The following is a 24,199-nucleotide window of genomic DNA, read 5'->3' as shown; positions in this document are numbered from 1 at the left end:
CAGAAGTAGATTTGCCCCATTTAGGTCTCATTCTTTCCCAGATTTTGACTGCAATTCAGTGAGTCTAAATCTCACTGAGGGAGCCCTTTCTTTTAGGAGACAATATCTGATTGTCTGAAAAAGAAAGGATAGTGTTGATGCTAGTTAAGAAATTGGACTTTCCACATCAATAGTTCAGCCATATCAGCATGTGACAGGCATTTGGTATTTGGAAAGGAGGAGAGTGGTTAAGAATTCTTCCTTCCATAAGGTTAGAGAGCCACCTCATTTGATATCCCAATACTACTCCCTTTTTGACAAGGTCTCTTTGGATTCTACTACAGCTTGATCTTAATTTACTTTAACCATAAAGAGCTACAATTTTGTGTCTTATAGCTGCTGATGTTCTGTTGCATGGAAGGCCACACACGTTGATCTGAAACCTATTTTGTTTGGAGGTTTTGTTTACAGCCTTTGAACTTTAGCGGGGAAAAATCTCTTCTCTACCTGAAAAGAAAGGAATCTAAAACATATCTGGATATAAAAGGTTGGTTGAGACTAAACATGAAGGGAAACATACACATCCCACACCCCCCATTCTCTCCTCCTGTCAAGAGTCCCTGGGATTAGAAAGACCTAAACAAGGAGGACGCTTCTGTGGATATCTGGTAAAGCAAAAGAAACAATGAGGGAAGGCATAAGAATATTTGGGTTTTGTGTGGTGCTTATTTAATTTTTGTTAAAATGTGCATTTTAAATATGCTTTTCTGTCAAAATGTTTTTCTAAGCTGGGAAAGTGTGTGCTGAAAGTTACTCGTGCTTTTTCAGCAGATGAAATATCCAAAACGTGGGAATGAAAGCTGTGAAGGTTGCCTAGAGCAGATAGATAGGAAAGGCCCAGCACCAGGCAGAATTGGTGAGAGAGATGAGGAGGGAGAGGAAGAGAGGAAAAGCACATCACCACCCAGCTTAGCTTTCCTGGTCCACAACAAGACTAGTTACTAGTTTCAGACTGCAAGTGAGAATTACTGCAAGAAGAAAAAAATAACCAGCAGACCTAAAGGTTACCTCCTCAGAGGAGAACATGAAGTGTTATATTTAAAATTGGTAATTTTTTAATCTACCTTATTAATAATTTTTGCAGTCTTTCATAAAATATATTGTTTACTTAGTCTCTTGATTCATATTTGCAAATTATATTTGAACATGGACAAATTTCATATATTTTTACTGTTCAATTAATGTGAAAAATAATCTCAAATTTCCAGAAAGAGGAGGCTGAATGCAGTTTTTCCCTTTGCATAGATGCTACTGAAATGCCCACAATTCTTGGTGCCTTGCACTGATGTTATTGATCATAGAATAATAGAATGTGTGTGTTCAAAGGGACTTTAAAGATCATCTGTTTCCAACCTTCCACTAGACAAAGCTACTCTTGGCAGTGTCCAGTCTGGCCTTGAACACCTCCAGAGATGGTGCATTCACAACTTCTCTGGGCAACTTTTTCCAGTTTCTGATACTGCGTGGAGTATCTAGATGGCTTTTACTTTTTAGTAGTGTTTTATTCATGTAGTTTTCAGCATGTGAAATACATGGTTTTGTTAGACGCAGAGGCCATCTTGTGGCAGAATGTTGGTAGGTGAGTCAAAATACTTTTAGATGGAAGAATGAAATCCAATTTTTTGCAATATTTCTGGTGTTGTTTGCCATACCATCATACATAGAATCATGATCATGATATACATACACACTGACAATATCTGTTGAACCTGCAAGTGAATATTCATTCCTGAAGAGAAGGCACTGATGACAAAAGATCTGATGCCAAATGTGCTGGGCATTGAGAAAAGTTTGATAATATTTTCCTCTAATAAGAAGTTAGTTTATACTTTAAAAAAAACCCTTTATAAAAAAAAAGAAAAGGAAAGGATTGTTAGTATGGTTAGTTCACAGTGAAGGGGTTAAATTGTTCATATATTTGTCTTACATCTAAAAACTGATAATCGCACAGGAGGAAACATTACTGACTAGATGAATCAAACTAATTAATACTATTCGTATTTATCTTTTCTTTTGCCATGCAATTTTCTCATCTGTAGTACTGACTTGGAAATGTTGCAAATATATGACCTCTAAAAATAAAATAGCCAGACTAACTAAGTATCACAAGTAAGATTTGTCAGCAAGACACACAGGGATTCTAAATAGTCTAAACACTAATAAAGTTTAGATTAAAAACTTTTTGATTTAGATTAATATTTAAAGTTTATATTATATTATTAAAGGAGAGGTGAAAGAAGAGAAGTGATGCATTGAATCAAGAAGAATAACAGTTAACTAAAAAACATGCACAAGTGGATTTGAAGAAAGAGCCACATCTATTGCACACGGCTGAAGCAATAGGGAAATCACACAAATGTGACAGCCTGTGTAATCACAAATTGATATTTTTATGTGTAATTTCTTAGCAGTGAGCTTGCTGTCAGAATTGTGTGATTCACTGACTCTTGCTGGGTACTTTGAGCCTTTAACAGAAGCCAAAGTTTAGTGTTTAGAGAAATTCTGTGTGTTATATGGTGGATTGCAATAAAGAAGCAAGCGACAGAAGACTGTAAATTAGAATATTATTTCAGCAGAAACACAGTACTAAAAGCCCAAACTTGCTCTTGCTCTGACTTTTAAAAATTAGGTGATTCCTACTTAGCATTTTGGAAAGAAATGAGTTTTTAGAGATTGAAATATATGACTAAGGAATGGCAGAAACACACCTGGTTTACATCCGTATCTTCAATACAAGAACTTAGTATAATGAACAAAACATCAAAGCAATGCATTTTAAAATTTATATGAAGAAATACTCCTTTATCCAGATTTGATGGTATCCTAAGAGACCCCATCACAATGACAGTTAAAAGTGAGGCAATAAATCTCACAAATTTTGGAAACAGATGACATATTCACATGTGTCTGCTATGACATTCACAAGGATAAAAAACATTACTGGAGAACATAAACGCAGAATGAATTACTAACAATCTGAAAGTAAGAAGTTACCTCTGTGCAGTATAATGATCTATTATGCTTTCATCTGAAGAATCTAATAGCTATTAATACTGGATATAAAGTAATCCACATATCATAGAATGATCCATATGATTTTGGTGTAGTGAATAATTCCAAATGTTTAAAGTACATAGAAATATGATTCTGTGTTGACTACTGCATGTGCAAACAATTAAAGTCCTTAGAATCCTATGCAGACCAGTCTATAATTCTTTGTACCCGTATTTTCAGTATCTCACTTTTCCACAGAAGAAATTTTCACTTTTAGCAAGCAAGAGCATTGTTATTATACTTGGCTTTAGGAAAGAGATTGCAAAGTAACAAATAAATAGTCTTATCCCTGACTGATATGCCTGTCATTTTTTCATGCGGAGGTATCATGGAAATATTCACACCTTTGGACAAAAAACAAGAGAAATTGGACTGTTATTGTGTCAAGTGAACACATTATTTTGCCACTTTAAACGAAGTTCTTCTGAAAGATCACTTCTGCCACTCTTCCGCAAATAGCGAGAGAGGAGCCGCTGTTTATCAGCTGACCTTGGAAGGGTCTTTTTCCAGTAGCAAAGCAGCTCATAGATCTGGTGTGTTAAATTATCAGGGCACTTCAGCCTAACAAGCTGAAGTATGCTCTGTCGAACAGGTAAACATAAAGCAAACAAGGATGTATTATCTTCTGCAAGCTCTTCTGCAAGCCAAAACAGCAAGTTGTCCCACAGGTCCTCTAAAGAGCAAAAATTAGTTAAGTGAGAGCATTATTCTTCTGCTATGTATATTTTCCTTTCTTTTAAAAAGCTTTCTAAAGCTGGAGGCTCAGAGGATAAACTCTCTAAATAAATATGGTTTGCTTTTTACTTTAATGAAAACAGCTTCTTATTTCCAATGTAATTTTTGGTAACTGCACTACGGCATGAAGTGAATTTAGTCAAGAGCAGATTCAGCAATGATCTACAAGTTCTGGAACTGCATGGGGAAAGTTAGCAATAAAATATAAGGTTTTTTATATTTCCTGTAACTGATACATCAGTCATACTGGAGCTTTCTAATACAATCTGAATCTCCTTATAAAGAAAATTATATGCTGTTAAAGCATCCCACAACATCATCTTACAAGACCTTTTGTATTTCAAGATAAACAGATTTTTTTTCCTTTTCCTATCTTTTAACACATTAAATATTCGTGAATATGGCATTTTTAAATGTCAGTTACAGCCAAAACAAATTTTTGCATTTAAAGAAGTAAATAGCAAGTATAATTATTATTTACATTGATATAAATACATTACGGATGCTTTCTTACCTGATGAATCAGAAGAAATTATTTTTGTGCTTCGTGGATGGTTGATCAATTTTTCATGCTATTAAAGAAAATGTGTCATGGAAAGAGGAATAACTAAATGAGTAAGGAAGGAGGCATAGGGTATAGGAGTAGATTGCAGTAAATCAACATTTAAGATTGGTTCTTAATAGAAGATTTTTGTCACTATTGAAAACCAGTTAACACCATCAGCAGGCATAAATCAATATACAGCTATTTAAAATAATGAAACTAATAAAGTTTCCATCCAACAAATGGATGCTTATTATCTCTTATTAAAAAGTTCATAATTTATACAATTTTCCAAATGTTTGATCAATAGGATTATGCCATGACTGGTGTATAGAAACTAGGTGTATAGAAAGTCTGTATGGCACCTTCATACATGCAAGAGATTCTAATTTTGAATACTGCATTAACTTTGCCTACCTTTCCAGGAGAATAACCATTTTTAGGTATGCAATAGCTGTTGTTAGGTCTAATAATCATACTGTGTTTGCAGGTATAGTTATTCATCTTACATAGTTCATCTTACTAGTTCAATACATCTCAAAAAATCATCAAAATTCAAAAGACAAGTTTCATTAGAAAGTACAAAGTTCTTCTTCTTTCTTCCTCTAATCAGTGGAGAGAAAGAAAAAAGTACTTTGTCCTTTTTTTCCTGTGACTGAGAAAGAGGAAAGTCTTTTGGGCTTTAGTGTTTCCTACTACATATAGAACAAGAAATTACTTATATAAGCAATTAGCACAAAAAGAGATTAGTTTGTATAAAGTGAAATTCAGATTTTTTTTTTTGTTTAAAGCTGTAATGATCCTCTTTTAGTGCCCATGTTACTTTAGTCACACACATTCAGTTGTATTATGCAGTTGTTTATGTACAGCTTTCCCGGTGAGACTTGCCCAAGGTTTATTTGCTGATCCTCTGGTTTTCATTTGCGAATGAAGAGCATGAACCTCTGACTGGAAAAATTATTCTCCTTTTCCTTCTGGGCATACTGAGCCAGAGACTTACGGAGCTTATCTTAATCACTTTTATAATACAGACTTTTATATTGTTCAATATTTGGAGTGTCTCATATGTACTGAGCTGCACATCCAAAAGGTCAATATAATCACAAGTGTTACCTATTCACCTGTGAATTAATTAACTTTTCATCAGGTCTGTACTCAGTCATCTTGGGAGGCAATTTCAGTGTGCACAGGATGCCCACATTATGTACTGCATGGCAGTGCAAAACCATCCTGTGCTGTACTTCTCTTGAGATCTTGGGGGTAGGACTAGATGACCTTTAAAGGTCCCTTCCAACCCAAACTATTGTATGCTTCTATGTTCTGAATCTGCCTTTTTTTGTATGCTTCTACAGCAATTCTGTCATTGGTCGTGCCCTGGTGTGAAGACAGAATAACATGGCTAAAACCCCCTCAGAATAAAAGGAATATAAAGCTCTTCCAGAAGGGGGCACTGTTTTTCTTTCATGACTCAGCTTTCTCTGGCTTCGTTTAATTATGCTTTTATATTTAAACTTATTTTCATTCATTAATGAGAATTTAGCATCTCAAAGATCTGTGAGATTTTCAAGTTATTGTAGATGAACTCAATTACCCATGCATTAACTTTAATCTGAACCACTTTATGCTACTTAATGTAAAAATAGGAGTAAAAAGTATAAGAATTGAAAATTAGTATTGTCTAGAAATAGTGTAATAATGTGCAGTGCACTAGATCTAAAACATTAAACTGCCTTTAAAGATTAAGTATCTGTGGTGAAGCGCTAAATTCGCTCATGGTTCAGCTGCACCGGCATGTGGTCCCGCTGTTCTGGTTGACAGCTTAAGTAAACTACTCCTAGCAGTCAAAGCAATTTTCTAGTCTGGAAGGCCCTTCAATTAGCTAAGAAACTGCCTTTCTGAGGCAGAGGATCACATGCTATTCTGCTGTTAGGCAGTCATTAGACATAAAACTCCAGCAGAATAGTAATTTCATAATGCCTGTATGTATTACAGCAATCTACTTTTGCAAAGCATTTTGATTTCAGCCAGTAACATCGACATGTTCTGTCAAATGGACCTCTCAGACATGACCAGTCTCCTGTAGCATATCAAACAGGACAGACAGAAAAGGAAAAATTAATATTTTAAACTCTTCAGCTCCATTTCACATAAATACAAAATTTTGAAATAAGTAGATAAGCACACACATACTTGATATGAGAACCTAGTGCATATATTTGACTTGTGTTGAAAATAACTGGTTAGATCAACAAGTGTTTCTGTTGCTAAGGAAATGAAAGAACCGTAAATAGGAATCATTAGTGAACACCAGGTTACTTCTGTACAAATGTAGCATGTTGAAACTAAAAACTGATGTGAATGGTTGCATAAAGTAAAAAAAGACATTGCTTTGATCACTGTCAGAAATATATTTGTAAGTGCACAATATTGGCACATACATATAAAAAGTGGCTTATGATCTATATAGTTACTGCCTTCTCTCCACAATTCAAGAGAAATTTAGGTGGGAATTTTACAGAAATGAGTGAAAAGGAGTGAAAGATTCCATCTGTCTTTGTCAAAACCAAAATCAGGCATTCTTGCTTTATCATCTGGAAAAAAATTAATTTCATTTTGTTGAGAAAATTTGCATTGTTGCAAGTAACACTGAGTATTTTTGAACTCACGTATATTGAAGCAAATCTGTTAACATGGTTAAAATAACTCAACAAAGTAGTAGAAACATAAATAGTCTTTGCTCTTTCTGTCCTGCATTTACTACCATTGTGGGGATTTTATTCCCAAACCATGAAAGGCTCCCCAGGATACTGGGGAGTGAAAAAACCACCAATAATCCTACAACAAACTGGTTCACAATTAAGACACAAGAGCCTTATTGTGACAACTGGAATTCTGTAAGCAGATGTGTATGAGAAATACTGTAAAATACAGATATGAACACTGAGTGTTATGTTTTCATATGGTTGTGAGATTTGTGGCAGCTTAATTGCTACTGCTACTGTAGTAACATACATGTGATAGAAACTAGAAACTAGTAAAATTGAAGGGCAGTTGGTTGAGTCTAGGTCTACACACGTAAATGTGGTGAGGTAGTTCTAGATGTTTTGGCAGCATATATTAATAGCATCAGCATGTGTCTAACTATGGGCAGTGCCAGTTTTGGTTCCTATTGTATGAACATTAACACAAGAGCTGTACTTTAATGAAATGGTAAATAGCAGTTGCATTTGAGAGATGGTTAGGGTAGTTTGTATATTTGGTGCATTAAATTTCTTCCTAACTGTTTTTTCACATACAGTTTTAACCATTTCCTTTTATTTATTTTATCCATTAGAAACCCTACCTAAATGCGAAGAAATATCTGATTCAAATATGCTGATTGGATAACGTAGTAAAAACAGAATTAAAGTCCTTATGTTAATAATTACAGTCAGTGTGTTTATCACTGTTAATAATTTTAAAGCACATCATAAGATATGGTAAGTAATTAGTATTTCATTTTCTTGGCTCTGGCATTTAATTGGACTGTTATGTTTAATATATGGTTCTGTCTCTCTTCCAGTCATTTCCTTTTCTGGCTGAAACGTATTTAACTGCTGCAAATATCCTGTGAAAATGAGTTCACCATTTGATTATTTCTTAATGTAAAAAGTATGTTCTTTCCTATTGCTGGTTACACTTGTGTCTTACAAATATAATTGTTGTTATCTCCTGCGAAAAAGGATATATTCATCCTTTTTCAGTTGCTCCATAATATTCATGTTCATATTTCAACTTTTATTGAAGCTTCCTGAAGTATTGTGATCAATGTATTGTCTCACTACCTAGAACCAGTCCATGTTTCTGATCACCTACTTTCCTTCCTCTTGTTCCAAATCCTCTTTCTGCGTTCTACGACCAGAATTGCACAGAGCAGTCATGATGTGAATGCCTCATGGTGGCCTAGTGGTTAGCATGCAGGACTCTCACTGCTGTGACCACGGGTTCGAATCCCAAGTCCCCCGGGCAGATGGTAGCTCGTTAGCCCTGTGAGGCCATCCATCTATGAGAAGGTCACTCTAAACAAACCTACGTCCTGAGGACCTCTCACTGCCATTGTCCAAGCTTGCTTGGCCCCGGCAGATGAACCTTAGGATTAAAGGGTGGGCTCAGTTCAGCGCAGGCTGTGTCTCACCTAAAAAAATCCATTGCGCAGGCTGGAAAGGTAAAAGACCTTTCCCCAAATCTTCGTTCGCGAAGACTGGCCATTATTATTATTATTATATATGGCAAAATCTTGTTTTCAGTTTTGTTGTCTAATAATTTGGAACATTCTGCTTACCTTTTTATTTGCTACTAAATGCTCTGGAAGTTCTCAGAAATTTTCAGAAAATAATTTAGGAGATTTTTTTTTTGAGTGGTAATAGGCAATTTAGAATCTCAGTATAAAATTAGATAGATATGTACTTCTACTGCAACAAAACAATTATTGACATCTAATTATCTAGTTTATTTTCAAGTGGCTCAGTATCACTTTATTGTGTGACTCTTCACAGATAATTTTAGTACTCTGAACATTTTGTACATCTTCAGACTTTTCACTTAATTATTCAAAAGTTTCTGATGAATATCTTAGTTTTGATCTGTATGGGACTTTACTAGTAATCATCTTTCCTTGAAAAAACTGATGACTTTTTCTAGTCTTTTTTTTTTCTATCTTTCGGCTGGGAAATACTTTTTGTCCTTAAAATTTATGTGAGTTTGGTCAGTATGGAATTCAGAATTTACTTGGCTGGAAGAACGTCCGGAAAGCAAAAGAGTGAACAACATTGTAACTTTGTTAGTGAATGTTGTACGCCACTAGATAGCGGTGGGGATGGAGTTCCCATTTGCCTTGTATGTTAATATACCAATAGTAAGGTACGTTGTATTTAATTTACTAATTATTCACTAAAGTCAAATAATCAGCTTCACTGAGGTTTTTTAATTCTTAAAGAAAGATATATCTGAAGTTATATTATTAAAGAATATTTCTTCACTATTAAAAAACCCTGACTTTAGGCATTACCAGTTTTAAATTACTGCACTGGATGGATGGAAAATAGAATAAAAAAGTGGGAAGGTTCACCAACTATAACAAAATATAACATTTTGTGTACTAAGATGACTTGCAACTTAAGGGAAGATGTTTTTGATGCTGTTCTTTATTCTACATATGAGTATTTCATGCTGTGTAAGACAGAAAATAACAAAAAAGTTATCAGTGTGCAAACAAACACTTTTAAGCATTTTGATTACATTCTGGATATAATATTTGCAACTAGTGAAGATTCTTGAGTCTGAAATGCGCTTCATAAAATATATTTACAAGAAGAAAAAGAAAAATTATTTGTAAGTTGCTTTGACACTGATTTTCTGAAGTAATATAATAACTCTGACCCTCTAAGCAGACTTTCTGGCATCAAATTTACGTCCTCTGTGCTTGAAGTGATTCAGATGAAAGTAGAGACACTTCTCAAAAATAAGATACAAAAATAATATTGCCAAAGGCTATCACCATTCCTGAGGTTTTTCTTTATTTCTAATTTTCCAGCAATGACCATTTTATACAGTTCCTCCCTTTATTTCCATTTAAATGAGTAGGTTGCCTGGGTGCTACTGCATACCCACATATTTAAATATTCTCACACACTTGTACAGGCTGACCAGACTTCAAGATCACAGCCGCACTGGGAAAGAGGAAGCACAGCCTCAAATTTAGTAGGGAAAAGGTCTAGTCAGAAATATTTGTTTTGAAAAGTCCAAATACAGCAACAGTCCAAATACATACACTAATATGTGTTACAGTAGACTGTATATGCCAACTCAAACTTAAGACACTTGATATTTATCTTTGTGGTTTAATACAAATGCAATTCAATCCTTAAATCTCATTATGCATAAGATTAAATAAAGTGGAACAACAGGATGGAGGCTAGTCAGGCAGATGGAAAAAAACTAACTGATGTGTAGGGTGTGCTACAGTTATTTTTTTTAATTATGAATTTTTTAAACATCCCACTGGACTTCAAGAGTTTGTATTTCCCTCTCTGCAAACACTGCTGGCCCTGCAGAAAAACAAAGTGCTTGAAAGGAAAACATACATTTTATATGGAGTTTGTTACTAAAAGAGATCTCCTCTTATAATCTTCTTCAGTTAACTCTTTAAATTTTACTTCGAAGAACGATGATGAGAGAGAAAAGAAGTATGCTCATGAAATAGATGATGTATTAATAGGTGATAGCTTAAGGAAGAGTGAAGTCAATTAAACTGAAAAAGAGAGAGAATGCTACTCCTTGTCACCAGAGATTCAGACCAAGTGTTATTGTACATATTTTGATATTAAAATGTATGCAAATTTTATAGCATCATTTTGTATAATATAGAGTGCTGATGCCTAGGCTCTTTGAAAGGATTACAATGAAATTTCATTGCAGGAATATTAAAGATTAATTTATGTAGCAATAGAGTTCACCAGAGATGAAGATAATTGCCTGCATGGCTGTATTGCCGAGGCTAATCAGGCATAATAGGATAATCAGGTGATAGGTGGGAGATAGGTTACATGAACCATTTAATGATCTTACAATTTGCAAGTCTGTGCTCCCAAGAGGATGAAACAAAAATTATGTAACTGAAACTTAAGTAATAATTTCTGAGTACCATACTAACTGGGGAGAGAGTAGATGGGTGAAAAACTTCTGCTAAATATTTTTCCATGCTTATACCTGGATAAGGGTCCCTCCCTACTGCTAAGAGAAATTCTGAGAATGCTTGTACATTGAAGATGGATCAGAACGGCTCCCTCAGTGACTCCTGTGTGTATCTGTGAATCAAAAATCATACCAAGATCCTTTTGCCTAATAAAAGATATGATAAGAGAAAAAGGGAAAGATCTGTAATATTATCAAGTGAGAAACCCACCTTTGGTAATGTTAGTGGTAATTTACACAGTGGAGACTGGTGTTGATATTCAAAAAATGGTAAGGATTGTTCCCATTTCTTGGTTATCATCTCTCTGGTAATTTTATAAAACACTGCAGTTCCTTTGTAATGAGGTGAACTGTGGTTACCAAATTCATCCACTTCTTTAATTTGGAGCTCCAGCCTTGCTTTTCTTTGTGAATGAAAAATCAGTCTGTAGACTTTTCCAAAATCTTTTCCATTCTCTGCAGTACATATAAAAAAAAAAATTAAATATTCTTGCACTGTATTCAGATGTGTGGTATCTAAAATAATTCATCAGGGTGAGTCAAATAAAGGTAATCACATTCTTTGGTTGCTATTTATCATTATTATTACTTTATTGAACATCTGAAGTTCAAACATTCCTGCCAGCCTGCTTCAGTAGTAGAAATATATTCATAGTTAATTCTCTTAGCCCCTGAATTGTTGGCATAAGGAATAAGTGGTGAAGTCTGTGCTACAAGCTGAAAAGCAAAAGAAGGTAAGTACATAACACAGAGAAGAATAAAAATAAAACAGCATTGTGAATGGAATTGGTATAGGTATAGGCTTTCTGATTATTATTAATATCTGTCTATCTCTAACAATAAAATGAATGGCGCCAGAGATTTAGGTGCATTTTTAGGATTTGTAATTCCATTTTAATTGATACATTTATATACACTATCCTTTGCATATATGACCAGGCATTCCTTGGGGGCTGGAGACTTCTCTTTTTGAAGAATAGTCCTTTCTTTAGGGTAAATGGAGTTTTCAATGGGAGAGTTCAAGGAGAAAATGGGCCAAATACATATGTTCATTCTAAAACTGCCAGAAGCATATATATGCAATTTTGGTTGAAAACTTTTCTGAGGCTTCTTTTCTCTTTTTCCTCTAAGCAAATCACTGAATGGTAGCAGCCACTGCATGAAATTTTCTAGGCTGTTAGTGGAAATGACATAACTCTTCCCTCATCACCTCAATTCATAGTGCAACTCACAACAGGCAACGTTTTGCCCTGGATTTCTTGCTCCATTTAAATGAAAGTTACACAGATAAATTAGCAGACTTTTCCTTTTGTTTGGAATCTGTTCAATTCCTATGTTCTTTATATTATAAAGCTATTGACAGAAAGTTGCCCTTTTGAAATAAAATATAAAATGACATCTGTTTCTGAAGGGCCAGCTTTCACAGAATGGCAAATGTTTAAGAGATCTCTAAAGATCATCTTGTCCAACTCTTCTGCTCAAAGCAAGGTCACCTAGAGCACATTGTTCAGGGTCTTGTTCAGCTAGTACATTTTTTTTTTCAGTTGGAGCAGTTTTCCATTGAGTTCCATGTTCCTATCATTGACGAGAAATAAAACACTGAAATAACTAAATGTGCTGTGACTAATCACAGTCTATCAGTGTTCCCATACAGCGTTTTTTAACAGCTGAGGTAATTGGTAATGTTCATCCAGATGCATGAATTGATTATCTTACCTGAAGCAAAAATATTTCCTATAAATCTAAAATGAATCTGCTCTCCCTCTTTTAATGGGAACTGTTGCGTAGGTTCCGGGGGACCAAAATAGCCCTCCTCACGGAGATTTTGAAGGTCATAGGTCAATTCCTTGGATGCAGACAGCAAAACTACTATTTTATATGGGTTTTCTCTTTTCCGATACAATATCACATTAGCCATCGTGCTACAAAGAGCTTCTTCCAGAGCCTGAGCAAAGAGGGGTAGATACAGGTTTTCCAAAATGAATGAAAGGCGGATGACCACAAAGCTGTATTAAGAAAAAATAAATAAACAAAGCCAAGAAAATTAAATTAAATAGCTGTATCTTAAATCATTTTATCAACTGCTAATCATTTATTTTGCAAAATAATTTGGGACAGTTTCCAATGGGCCTTTTGCTACCTCCTTTTCATCCTTGTTTCCAACACATGAGAAGGTGGAAATTTGCGTGCTTCTGTAGAGTATGTTGACTAAGTATCTACGATTTCAAATATATATTAATTTTAGATGAAAGCGAGTATTTCCTAACAAGAATTCAAAAAAAATTATGATTTTTTAGTTGGAGGGCTAAATCACGTTTTCCAACTAAGACTGATACCTTCATTTCCTGTTTCAGGTTTTGTATGTACTACAATGTGTACATTTTATAAATGAAAAAGTGTTAAGTTTATATGTTTTTAATAATGACTAACAAATCTAAATTATTTTATGCTTTCAAGTGGAAGAAAGAGATACTGACAAGTTAATAGTGGATGATTTCTTGGCTCTAATAATTTCCATTGATTTGTATAAATGGAAGTAAATTTCAGTAAATAAATAAAATTTTATTTAATTATTCATACATTACCTTTCTAAATGCTCATTTAGTTCAAATGATACAAGCCCATTCCGTACATTCTGGATAATAACATCATCAAACGCCTTCCACCCCTCTTCTTTGTTTCTGTGACCTAATAATTTCAAAGTATCTCTGAAATTCTCCCCATCTTTTCTCACAGAAGTGCTCAAAGCCCTGGAAAGACAAGAAATTATAGGAAAAAACAAAATGAAAAATAGATCCTGTAGAAAGAGTAAGGTTGTGTTTGTAGCTGTTCTCCCTTCTGCTTTCCTTGATGACTATGTCTGGTTTATCCGCCTTGCTTAAAATCTATATCTGGAACTATACTGCAGAGTATGTAAGTAATATAATTGTTAAGAGATTTTTTTTTCAATTCTGAAGAAATAGGAAAGAAAAAGGAAAAATAAAGTTTTTTGTCTAAATCAATCGAGTTTAATCTATCATTTAATATAATGCACAATACTTATTATGGATTGGTTTTGAGTCATTCATTGAGATTTAGATTCTGCAGATACACATATCTGAAAAAAAAAACAACAAAATCCCACGTTTTCTTCCAGAGGTCAATATTACTCAACCACAAAGGAATTTAGAAAATAAGACGTGGGTGCTATCCATTATTGCTCTCAACAGAGAAAATAAAAGTAGGTTCTCTTCAAATCAGCTGATTACTTTGATATCACACTCAGAACCAAGACAGTGTGACATGACATGTTCTGTCTAATTTATTTCAATGAATGAAATAAGGGGGTTTAGTGGGGGGTTTTGTTTGTCTTTTTTTTTACAGAAACCCATAACTCTCCTTTCCCACACACCTCTCCTCAAGAGTTTTTTAACACTGTATGTGAATAACCCAATCACATCAAATACATGTCCTATGTACAATCTAAAAAAGAAAATTCTCCAAACAGGAGAGCCTTAGCATATCTTAAGTGTTCAGCCTCAGCCAATGTGTAAATGTAGGAAAGCGTTGGCAAAATTTTCTATGGAAATTCATACAGAAATAAGCATTCAAGCCACGGTCTTTTCACACATGTGCTTTGAGAATCTAAAGGGCCATTTAGACTGGTATTAAGAAGAGACAGATGCCATGAGGGTACTGTCACACAATGAAATACTTCTGGTTCAGGAAATGAAATTTGAATCCCCTATAAACTGACATGGTCACCCTTCTCACATCTGAAGTTTGGGATAAAAATGGATGTCTACTCTAACAGACCAGTGTGAATGCAGAGCTTTTTAAAACATAATCTGAGTTTTTCAGAAATGGAAAGCTAGAACATTGTCTGCCTTCTCCATTTGCATCTTGTTTACTTACAAGACTATCATAATCTTGGAATATAGGTGGATTTTTAAAAAGAAATGTTTAGCCCAGTAGGAATAAGCTAACTCTTTAATGACATAAAGCAAAAGTAGTTCAAAGCTGACTGTTGTTCCAAGATAGTCCCTACCAAGACAGTAAGGCTTTCTGAACCTGGAGGTGCCTATGGTAGCAGAACTGGAAGGACAACGATCAAATGGTAAATTCAGATTAATTTTTTCCCTGCATGAGATGGTAAAAACACCATTTATTTATGGATTGACAAAATAGATGAGGTCAGCTTTTGCCTTTTTTTCCACCAAAAATTTTTGTCCATATCCTTGTGTGCATGATGAATAGATTTTATTGAACTGCCAATAAAGAACTGAGATTTAGAGATTATCTTTTTTTTTTAGGAGTCCTCATGTTTTAATCCTTTTTTAAGACATGCCAAAAGCTCTAAATTTTAGAAATGTTGTAGTGAATGCTTTGAACAAATCTAGATCTTTATCCAGTGCAGTAATTACCATGAAGTTGACCTACTACAAACCACTGTGCCATACATTTTGATTCAGGTAACAATTGGAATGTGTAGAAGTAGAGATCAGAAAATTCAAAGGTCAGGTTCAAATGACCAACTGGTAAAGTAATGACCACAGCAGCTTTAAGATATGTCTATTCTCCATGTTCAGCATTTGACTTTGTTGAAAAGGCCTGAATATTTCTTACTGAAAAAACCCACACATTTTTAATTCTGACTCCTGCTAGAAATGTGGTCAGAATGTTTAAAGAATATACATCAAATCCTATATGAATTTCTATGGTGAAACTATAGCATGAGAATTGTGATAATTTGCTCTAGTGTTACTCACAATGTTTCTAAGTATAGCAATCTGTATTAAGTAACAAACACAATTTAATACGAGAAATTATTAATCAGCAACTGCTAAAATGAATTCAATTTGATGTTTTAAAAATGCTGAATTTGTAGTGAGGTTGTTCTTACCAAGGATGGTATGCTGCAGCAACCCTCTTTACTGTAGCACTAATGGCTCTTTCATGTTCTGTCTCACATCCTTGCCTTTTTTTTTCTGGGTTTGGAGGACAAGGTAGAGTAATAGTGACTGAATTGTTAAAAGGTTGGGCTGAAGGATGCTGGACACGAACCAGTGCACTAGTAGATATCACTGAGTGGTACATATCATGTCTTGCTTTCAATGCTGAAACCAATGATGGTTCAATTGGCTGAATCTAAATAGAGAAAGCAATTATACAATTAACTTGTAAGTAAAAATCTCTTCTCTTACATGCCTGGCTTTTTTATAAATTAGTTTATCTTTTGAAATTGGAACAGACTATCACAGAAGCTTCAGACTCCTCTCTATGACCCAGCAACAACCTTACCAAAGTATCAGCACTTTATACAATGCATATCAAAATGCTTGAAAGTCATCAAAAACTGGAACCTTTACTGACTAAAATATTTTGATTGTTTTGTTCCTGCTTTGGTTCAATATTTGAAACTCATGAGCTTCCTCAGATTTTGAAAATTTTCTGAGATTTTTCTAATCTCTATTTTTTTGCAACTTTAGTTTCTCTGTACCTCCAAATTAATGTTTTAATGTGGAAAGGGAAAAACACGTTATAACTGAAGCAAAATTTGAGATTATTCTCATCCTAAGAGTAAAACATGGTAAAACCTTCTGTTGCAAACATGGTAAAACCTTCTGTTGCACTTCCTGGCACAAAGGAGGGAGATCAGGTGAGAAAACTTGTTCAATTAACTGGAACAATGGGATAAACAGTTGAAGTTTTGAGTTGCTACTTACATATTTATTGAAAACTACTGTATTTTCTGAATTACATGAAACAAAGGTAGATAGATAATTTTAGCTAAAGATATTCTTGACTACTGATGTTATTATGTGGTTTTTACAAAGCTGACAGGAAATCTGCTTATACAGGATGTAGAGTTGTAAACACTTTTTGTAGACTTCTGATATTGGAACAGATTGCACTTTAACATTGGCAGACTTGCTACAGAACTGATCAGATAACACACTTATGGAACAAGTATTGCATATTTCGAGCTTACCTTTAACTCTATGGGTGCTGGAGAACTGAATGCTTCTGGACTGTAACAGAAAGAGATTCTAGAATCCATGCTCAGCTTTTGTGAGAGTCCTACCTTTGGAACAGTAAATGTTTCTTTCTTTAAGCATGACAATACAGATAAAACACCCAGATGATAAATTTTCACTTCTGCAAAGCTTTCCTGAATAAAGAGAATGTGGGGTTAGATCACACTGGAGAGAAATGAAGCTGTGTTCCATAGTGGAAAAGAATATTGAGAAGGCAACATTCTTTCTAGAGCAATGTGTGAAATGAAAATAAATTGCATACTATTGCCACCTGCATGCCCAATTTTCTGATGATCTCTAGTCATCATGTGATGTCATTAGTACTCCAGTGTATGACTGTGGTAAAATGAAATAAGCTTCTAAGCTGGGTGATGACTCTGGTCCAATGCAACACTTCTGCATTTAAACAAAAGAAAGAACCATCCTGTGTTTTTATGATATGGAGTTTGAACTTATACGCATGGAACTGTGTTAGTTTACTGTGGTCAAAATTCATAATAATTCACTTTAAGTTTTACTTTTATCAAATAATGCAACTCATTACACTTATTTACAAAATCATGAACCATTACTCAATCATTAATATTGTGGGATCAAGCACTTGCCTTAACATTACAATTGAAGAAAAGGACCTTGTTAAATACTAGGTTTAAATAACAGAATAGTTCATAAGAAAGTAGGAAGAAAAGTTCTATTTAACCCTGAGTAGTAGACAATATGATTTAATAATGACAACATTACTTGTATAACTCCAGAGAGACTTGACTGAGAACCTCAAATGATGTTTTTACAGTGCTTTGATGAGAGGTTACCAACCTCCTGGTTTCCTTGGTATCCTTCCAAAGAAATAGGAGTTAAGTAGTTTGATTGAAAGTTCACATCAGTCACCTTCACCATAATCTCCCGATAATTTCCTCTGAAGCGTGAAGTGAAGGGGATTGCAATGTTGATGGGGAAAAGAATTTTTTCATAATCATAACATTCGATGCTTATGACGTTGCTGACCAGCTCCTCAGAATCATCCACCACCAACGAACTAGTGTCATTCACTATCTTACACTTCAGATTCTCCAGAACAGATGCAGGAGCCTTAATAAAACAAGCTACTTTACGTTTATTCTTACCACTCTCCTCGACTAGAAATCTGGTGAAAAAAGATATAAAATATTATTCTTTGTATTTTGAGTGGGGTAGTGTCTTGTATTTTTAATTAAATACTTCAGTGTAACGATGTGCTACATTGAAGCATAAGCAGATCGTTCAGAAAAATATGTTTATGAATAGATAGGAAAATCATGAAAATTTTCATCTTTCGCCTGTTTCAGAACAGCTTACAAATTACTATGAAATTGAAAAATTGGGGTAATTTTCTACTGATTTCCAATAATTTGGGAGTTATTGACTTTATCGGCCATGACTCAGTCCCTCTCTGGTATAAAAAAAATTATACAAATGGAAACTTTACTTTAGACCAAAGGGAAAGATCTTCATTATGCATGCTTAAATTGTAAACTGCATGACCAGCAGCTGTTCAGTACACGTATATTGAGCTTCTGTACCCACATATTTTTATATGTTAATAAGCAATAATTATGTAAGCCTTTTCCTAAAAAAAGAAGAACATGTGCTTACTCTTTGTTCATCCAGTGCCTAGATTTTTGTACTTCTGAATTACTCACAGAAGGATTCCCAGCAGTAAGATCATATATTTGTGCTGAAGATGTGAAGGTACTTAGGTAATTTCTACAAATCTCCTTATTTGTTTTCATTTTACTGTCTTCCATTTTCTCTATCAGTCTGTGCTTTTCACTTTCTAGCCCTTTTGAAGATTCTCCAGCTACTTCCTTTTTTTCCTGTTCAAAAAGATTTGTGATGGTTCTGCCACAAATGTCTTTCAATGTCCCAGACAAAATCTCTTCCCCACTGTTCATAAGAGCATCTTGAAAAGCCAGTTCTGGAGGCTTTTCAGTAACAGAGCTACCTCTGTGAAGTTTATCCTTTCCATTGCACTCTTTTTTCTCTGTAACAGGGTTCATTAGTAGTCTGTGTTCACCATCTTCCTTTTTCATTGGAGGTTCTCTGCTAGCATCCTCCTCTTGGTCAGATGTGTTTTCAGTTAATGATGCAGCATCTTTTTCAACAGTTTTAGTTTCACTTGTCTGGGTTTGATTAACATTCTGACTTTCTGTGTTGTTCAAGGAAGGAGTTTTTTGGAATTGCTGACTGGGACTGGAAGACGCTTGTACAGAGTCTGTTCCTTCTCCTTCCGAACAATGCACATCTGCTTCTCTAGAAGCATTTTGGCCAGTTTGGTTCTGAGAATCATCATCTTGTCTACAGCTAGCAGCATAAAGTTTATTTTCTGCCTCTTGAAGGTGTGAGACTGTATTTATGAAATAATCCTTCACTTTCTGCAGACAATCTATAATTCCATTGTGCTCTGAGGCAAAAAATAAGTAACCAATTAAATTATGCTATGAAAGCTAGAAAAAATCTGAAAACTCATATACATACCTAATGAATTTCACATAATTCCATAGTGCCATTCAATACATGAAGAATACTGTATTTCCTGGCATCTATTTAATGTTTTTAATCAATTTCTGAAGAACTGAATACAAACAAATACATTTTTTACTTTTCCAAGAACAACTGTGTATTTGTCAAAGTGTTACTGTGGCAACTCTAATGAACACCTTTCTAATGGTCAGACACTAGCTAAATTCTTAATGACAATCAATCAATCCGAAGCATGGAATTGGTAAATAATATTCAAATCAATTTGGGAAGAGCTTTAAAATTAAACCTTAATTATATATATTTTCAGAATTTCAATCCTACAAGGTTCCAATGCACGAGTCTCTAACAAAGCTGTAATACGTGAGCCTAATTTTAAACATGCTTAGCAGCTTCGAATTTTTGCTATGAAGAATAGATAACACAAACCCACCAGCCCATACATAATACCGGAGTTCAGCAGCATTCAGGAATGGTAGAGGTTGCCCTTGCATGTAACTAAGATCACTTGGTGAGGAAGAATGCACAAAAAATGCACAATCATTATGTGCCACTTGTGTAATATTTTATCTTATTTATTTTATGAAACCTCATTTTTCTTATCTTATACCTTTTCTTAGAAATCACTCCAGATAATCTCTCCAAGGATTTCATATGTATTACTTAGAGCTCTTCCCTCACCTTATGCTGTCAACCTCTATAACTGGAACTAGGCATATTTCAAACCCCTTGGAAAATTTCTTGCTTATTTCTGTTTGCTGCATGAGATCCTGGAAAGCCCTGTTTTGCAGGTTAAATGCAGTGAAAGGCAATACAAATAAGAAAATAGCACAAAATGAAACACAGTGTGGCGTGCTCTCCACTTACAAGGGACAGAGACACACAAAAGAAGGAAAACAGAAAGGGCTAATACAAGTCTTACAGGAAGTCATTGACTTACATTCACTTTTTTCAACTACATCATATGAGGTAAATCAATACCTCAAAGTTTTTAACTTAGAAAATAATTTTAGGACAAATGTCATCATACATCAACGAGTGAAGTTATGTGATCTAGATAGGCCTCTCACTTTCATCTCTGTTTGCATCTGATTAGTTTAAACCTATGAAGAGTACAGTTCAGAATAGGTTTTTTCTCATTAAACTCAGTAAAAAATTATTCCTTTCCAATACTTCTTCAGTTCTCAAAGGACTTGTTATTGGATTTTTACTATATTGAGGAAAAAAAAAAGAAAAAAAGGAAGCAAGTATACTTTTTTAAAATATTTTTTGCACTGGTAATTTAAAGAAAACTATTATTCTAATGTTTTTCCAGAGGCACTTTTACAATAGTGAAGAAATTCTAAATAGTTTAACAGAGCTGAGAAATAAAACAAAAGGATTGGGAATAACACAGCTTTGTTTGCAGAAGAGGTTGTAAAAGACCCTTCCCAGTTTCACTATAAGGCAAAGTTCAAGCTTAGGCAAAACTGCCAAAATTGGCATTTCTTCCCTGAATTTTGCGTTCTCTAAACAAAGCAAACAAACAAAAAAACCCCACCATCAAACAAGTTATATAGCTCTTTAAACTTCCCTAAAATCAAATTCGAAGATAACAGGGTAATTCAAAACAATGGCATTTTCCTGTGCTGTGAATGTGACTTTTCTAATTCTGCCAAGCAAAGATATGGCCTTGTAACAGTACACTATCCAACTGTGTCACATGGAGAGACACTTTTTGCATTCTGTTACAAGGCTAACCTCGAAATAAGTCTTCTTTTGTGTTATCCCCCTCCCCCATCACTTTTCTAACACTTTGCTTTCTGTGCTTTTTCTGATGTTTGATAACACAGCTTTAGAATACAGACGCAGTTTATAGGCAACTGTATCCAGACCTTTTTGCTGACTGTTTTAAAGAGTATTTGTCAGATGAGGAATAGTAGCTTTTTGGAAGGAGAATGATTCTTGGAAACCTGATAAAAAAAATTTTAAAAATCACATAAACCATGAGGTCAACAGAACAAAGTTAGCTTGCCTGGAGCCTAGAAGGAGACTTTTTAAACAAAAATGTTTTAATTTATAAACCTATAGATCAAGGACTCATAAACACAAGCATAGGTAAAGATTTTTGTCTAGAATCTCTTTCTTTCTCTGTCTTTGCATCATAGAATCATCATAGAATCACAGAATGATTGGGGTTGGAACAAGATGATCTTTAATGTTCTTTCCAACCTTCCTTCCTGTTATGGGCAGGGAAAACTTGTAGTAGACCAGGTTGCTCAAAGCCTCATCCAACCTGGCCTTTAACATCTTCAGAAATGGGACCTCCACAACTTCTCTGAGCAACCTCTTCCTGTGTCTCACTACCCTTTGAGTAAAGAATTTTTTCCTAACATCTAATCTAAATCTCTCCTCTTTTAGTTTAAAACTATTCCTTCTTGCCTTATCACTATCCGTCCATGTAAAAAAAAAAATCACTCTCCCTCTTTTTCATAAGCCCCTTTTAAGAATTGGAAGGCTGCAACAAGGTCTTCTCCGAGCCTTGCCTTCTCCAGCGTGAACAACACCAACTCTTTCAGCCAGTCTTCATAGGAGAGGTGCTCCATCCATCTGATCATCTCCATGGCCCTCCTCTGGACCTGCTCCAGCAGGTCCATGTCACTCTTGTGTTGAGGATTCCAGACCTTTACTCACTACTCCAGGTAAGGTCTCACAAGGGTGGAGTAGGGGGGCAAATCACCCCCCTTGACCTGTTGGACACTCCTCTTTTGAGGTTTAATGCTGTTAAACCGTTATTAAAAGTTTTCACTTCAGCTTTGATAAATGTTTGCTAATATGTTGATGTTTGCCTATTGTAGAACTGAACTGAGCCTGGCAGCAAAGCCCCTGTGAAAAGATATTCAAGAAAGGGCAAGAACACCAGCGAAAACTGAGGAGTGAAGAAAAAGTGTGAGAACCACCCCTGCAAACAACAAGGTCAGAGGAAAAGGAATGGGAGGCGCTGTAGGCATGGCACAGAGATTCCCTTGCAGCCCGTGGGAGACCAGACTGGAGCGGGTTTTCAGAATCACAGAATATTCTGAGTTAGAAGGGACCCACAGGGATCATTGAGTCCATCTCTTAAGTGAATGACCCATACGGCAGATTGAACCCATGACCTTGGTGTTATTAGCACCAAGTTTTAACCAACTATCCACTCTGCAGTCTGGGGAGGACTCTCTGCCAGGGCAAGTAGATATTCCTTGAAGGAACTACAGCCTCTGTAGAGCCCAGCTTTTCCTGACAGAAACTGCAGACCATGGGAAGGACCCATAGTGGAGCATGAAAAAGAGTCAGAAAGAAGGAATGGTAGAGAGGAACTGCGATAGACTGACTTTTGCCCCCTGCACTCCTCAGGAAGAGGAGGAGGTAAAGGACTTGGAAATAAAGGAGTGAAGGTGAGCCTGGAAAAAAGAAAGGATGGGGGAAAGGTGGTGTTCAAATTTTTTGCCTTTGCTTCTCACTATCCGATTCAATTGACAATACAATAAATTGATTTTTTTCCCAAAGTTGAGTCCCTTTTGCCCACAATGATAAGTTTTAAGTTATTTCCCTGCCTTTATATCAACCCAGGTGTTTTTCCATCTTATTTTCTTCCCTTTTCTTGTTGAGCAGGTGGTAATAAGTTGCTGGGTGGGCATCTGGGCAAGATAAACCCACCAAAGTATAGTACACATAAAAATTTGAACAATTCTGTTTAGTTTATTTTATTTTTATATGGTTTTGGTCACATAATAAGAATTATGAATCTCATATTGAATCTCATGTAATAGACTCAAAAAAAGTGTGATACAATTGTGGAAATATGAATTAATTTGGTGTAATCAATGACCAAGTACTGAAATACTAAAAAATTAAAAGTAAGGTCCCCTGGCACCATCACACAGCAGAACTTAGCACCCAATATGCCCAGTCCCTACTGTTTACAGCTAAGTCCTTCCATACTTGCCTGGATTTCCAGTCAATTCCTTGTGTTTGTTGTGGAGGGCACTCAGCAAGTGACAGGTGTCTTGAATACTTTCCATAATGTTCTTCAGCTGCTGCCTGAGAGATCCGCTCAGCTCTTCTGTTAAAGAAATCAGTCTAAGCACATACTCCTCTATACCTTCATTATCCAGATTGCTTTTCAGAAGCATATCTCTCGCCAGCAAGTTCAGGTGGCAGATTTTTTCCAGGACTTGGCCTGATTTGCCTGCAGGTATAATCTTACTTTTGGCCAAATCCATTTTATGCTCAGAATATACTACTACAATTTTTTTCTGCTCTCATAGGTTGTTGTGCTTGGTTCAGGCTACTACACTGTTTAGAATTTCTACCCTAAAGAGAATTTCTAAAAGTACTAGCTCAGAAACTCTGAGTTGATGTTGACTACTAAAAAGTTACTAGGTGACAGAAAGGAGTGGCTGCCCTGTAACTATGGGCAAGGTTTGCCAGGAGACGTCAATTTATACTATGTACCTTTAAGAGAGGTTATGCAACTCAGTTATGCAGCAATTACTTAATATTTCAGGATATCTGAGCAATTTCTTACTTCAGTAGCTAC

General features: G+C 35.2%; 1 protein-coding gene across 1 annotated transcript; it reads right to left on the bottom strand.

Annotated features, from left to right (window-relative positions):
* Positions 1-3,476: 3,476 nt before the first annotated feature.
* On the bottom strand, positions 3,477-23,882 carry DTHD1 (death domain containing 1). The gene is made up of 10 exons (XM_027686719.1): positions 23,606-23,882; positions 18,754-19,561; positions 17,938-18,265; positions 17,076-17,255; positions 15,987-16,231; positions 13,690-13,854; positions 12,821-13,110; positions 11,316-11,560; positions 4,343-4,400; positions 3,477-3,766 (listed from the first exon to the last, which is right to left on the bottom strand). Exons 1-10 carry the CDS (start codon positions 23,880-23,882, stop codon positions 3,477-3,479), a joined length of 2,886 nt encoding a protein of 961 aa, XP_027542520.1.
* Between the last annotated feature and the right edge of the window lie 317 nt (positions 23,883-24,199).

The sequence above is a fragment of the Neopelma chrysocephalum genome, unplaced genomic scaffold (genome assembly GCF_003984885.1).
Source record: "Neopelma chrysocephalum unplaced genomic scaffold, ASM398488v2 Primary Assembly neopelma1_71, whole genome shotgun sequence".
Lineage (NCBI taxonomy): Eukaryota > Metazoa > Chordata > Aves > Passeriformes > Pipridae > Neopelma > Neopelma chrysocephalum.
This window is presented reverse-complemented; position numbering and strand designations above follow the sequence as displayed.

What these genes read in the sequence shown, in the direction of transcription:
- DTHD1 (XM_027686719.1), bottom strand. Translation starts at nt 23,882, where the DNA reads ATGGATTTGGCCAAAAGTAAGATTATACCTGCAGGCAAATCAGGCCAA. An exon ending in GATACCAAGGAAACCAGGAG is followed by an intron (nt 17,256 to 17,937) that starts GTTGGTAACCTC and finishes CTCTTTATTCAG; the next exon opens with GAAAGCTTTGCAGAAGTGAA. An exon ending in CAGCACCCATAGAGTTAAAG is followed by an intron (nt 16,232 to 17,075) that starts GTAAGCTCGAAA and finishes TTCTCTATTTAG; the next exon opens with ATTCAGCCAATTGAACCATC.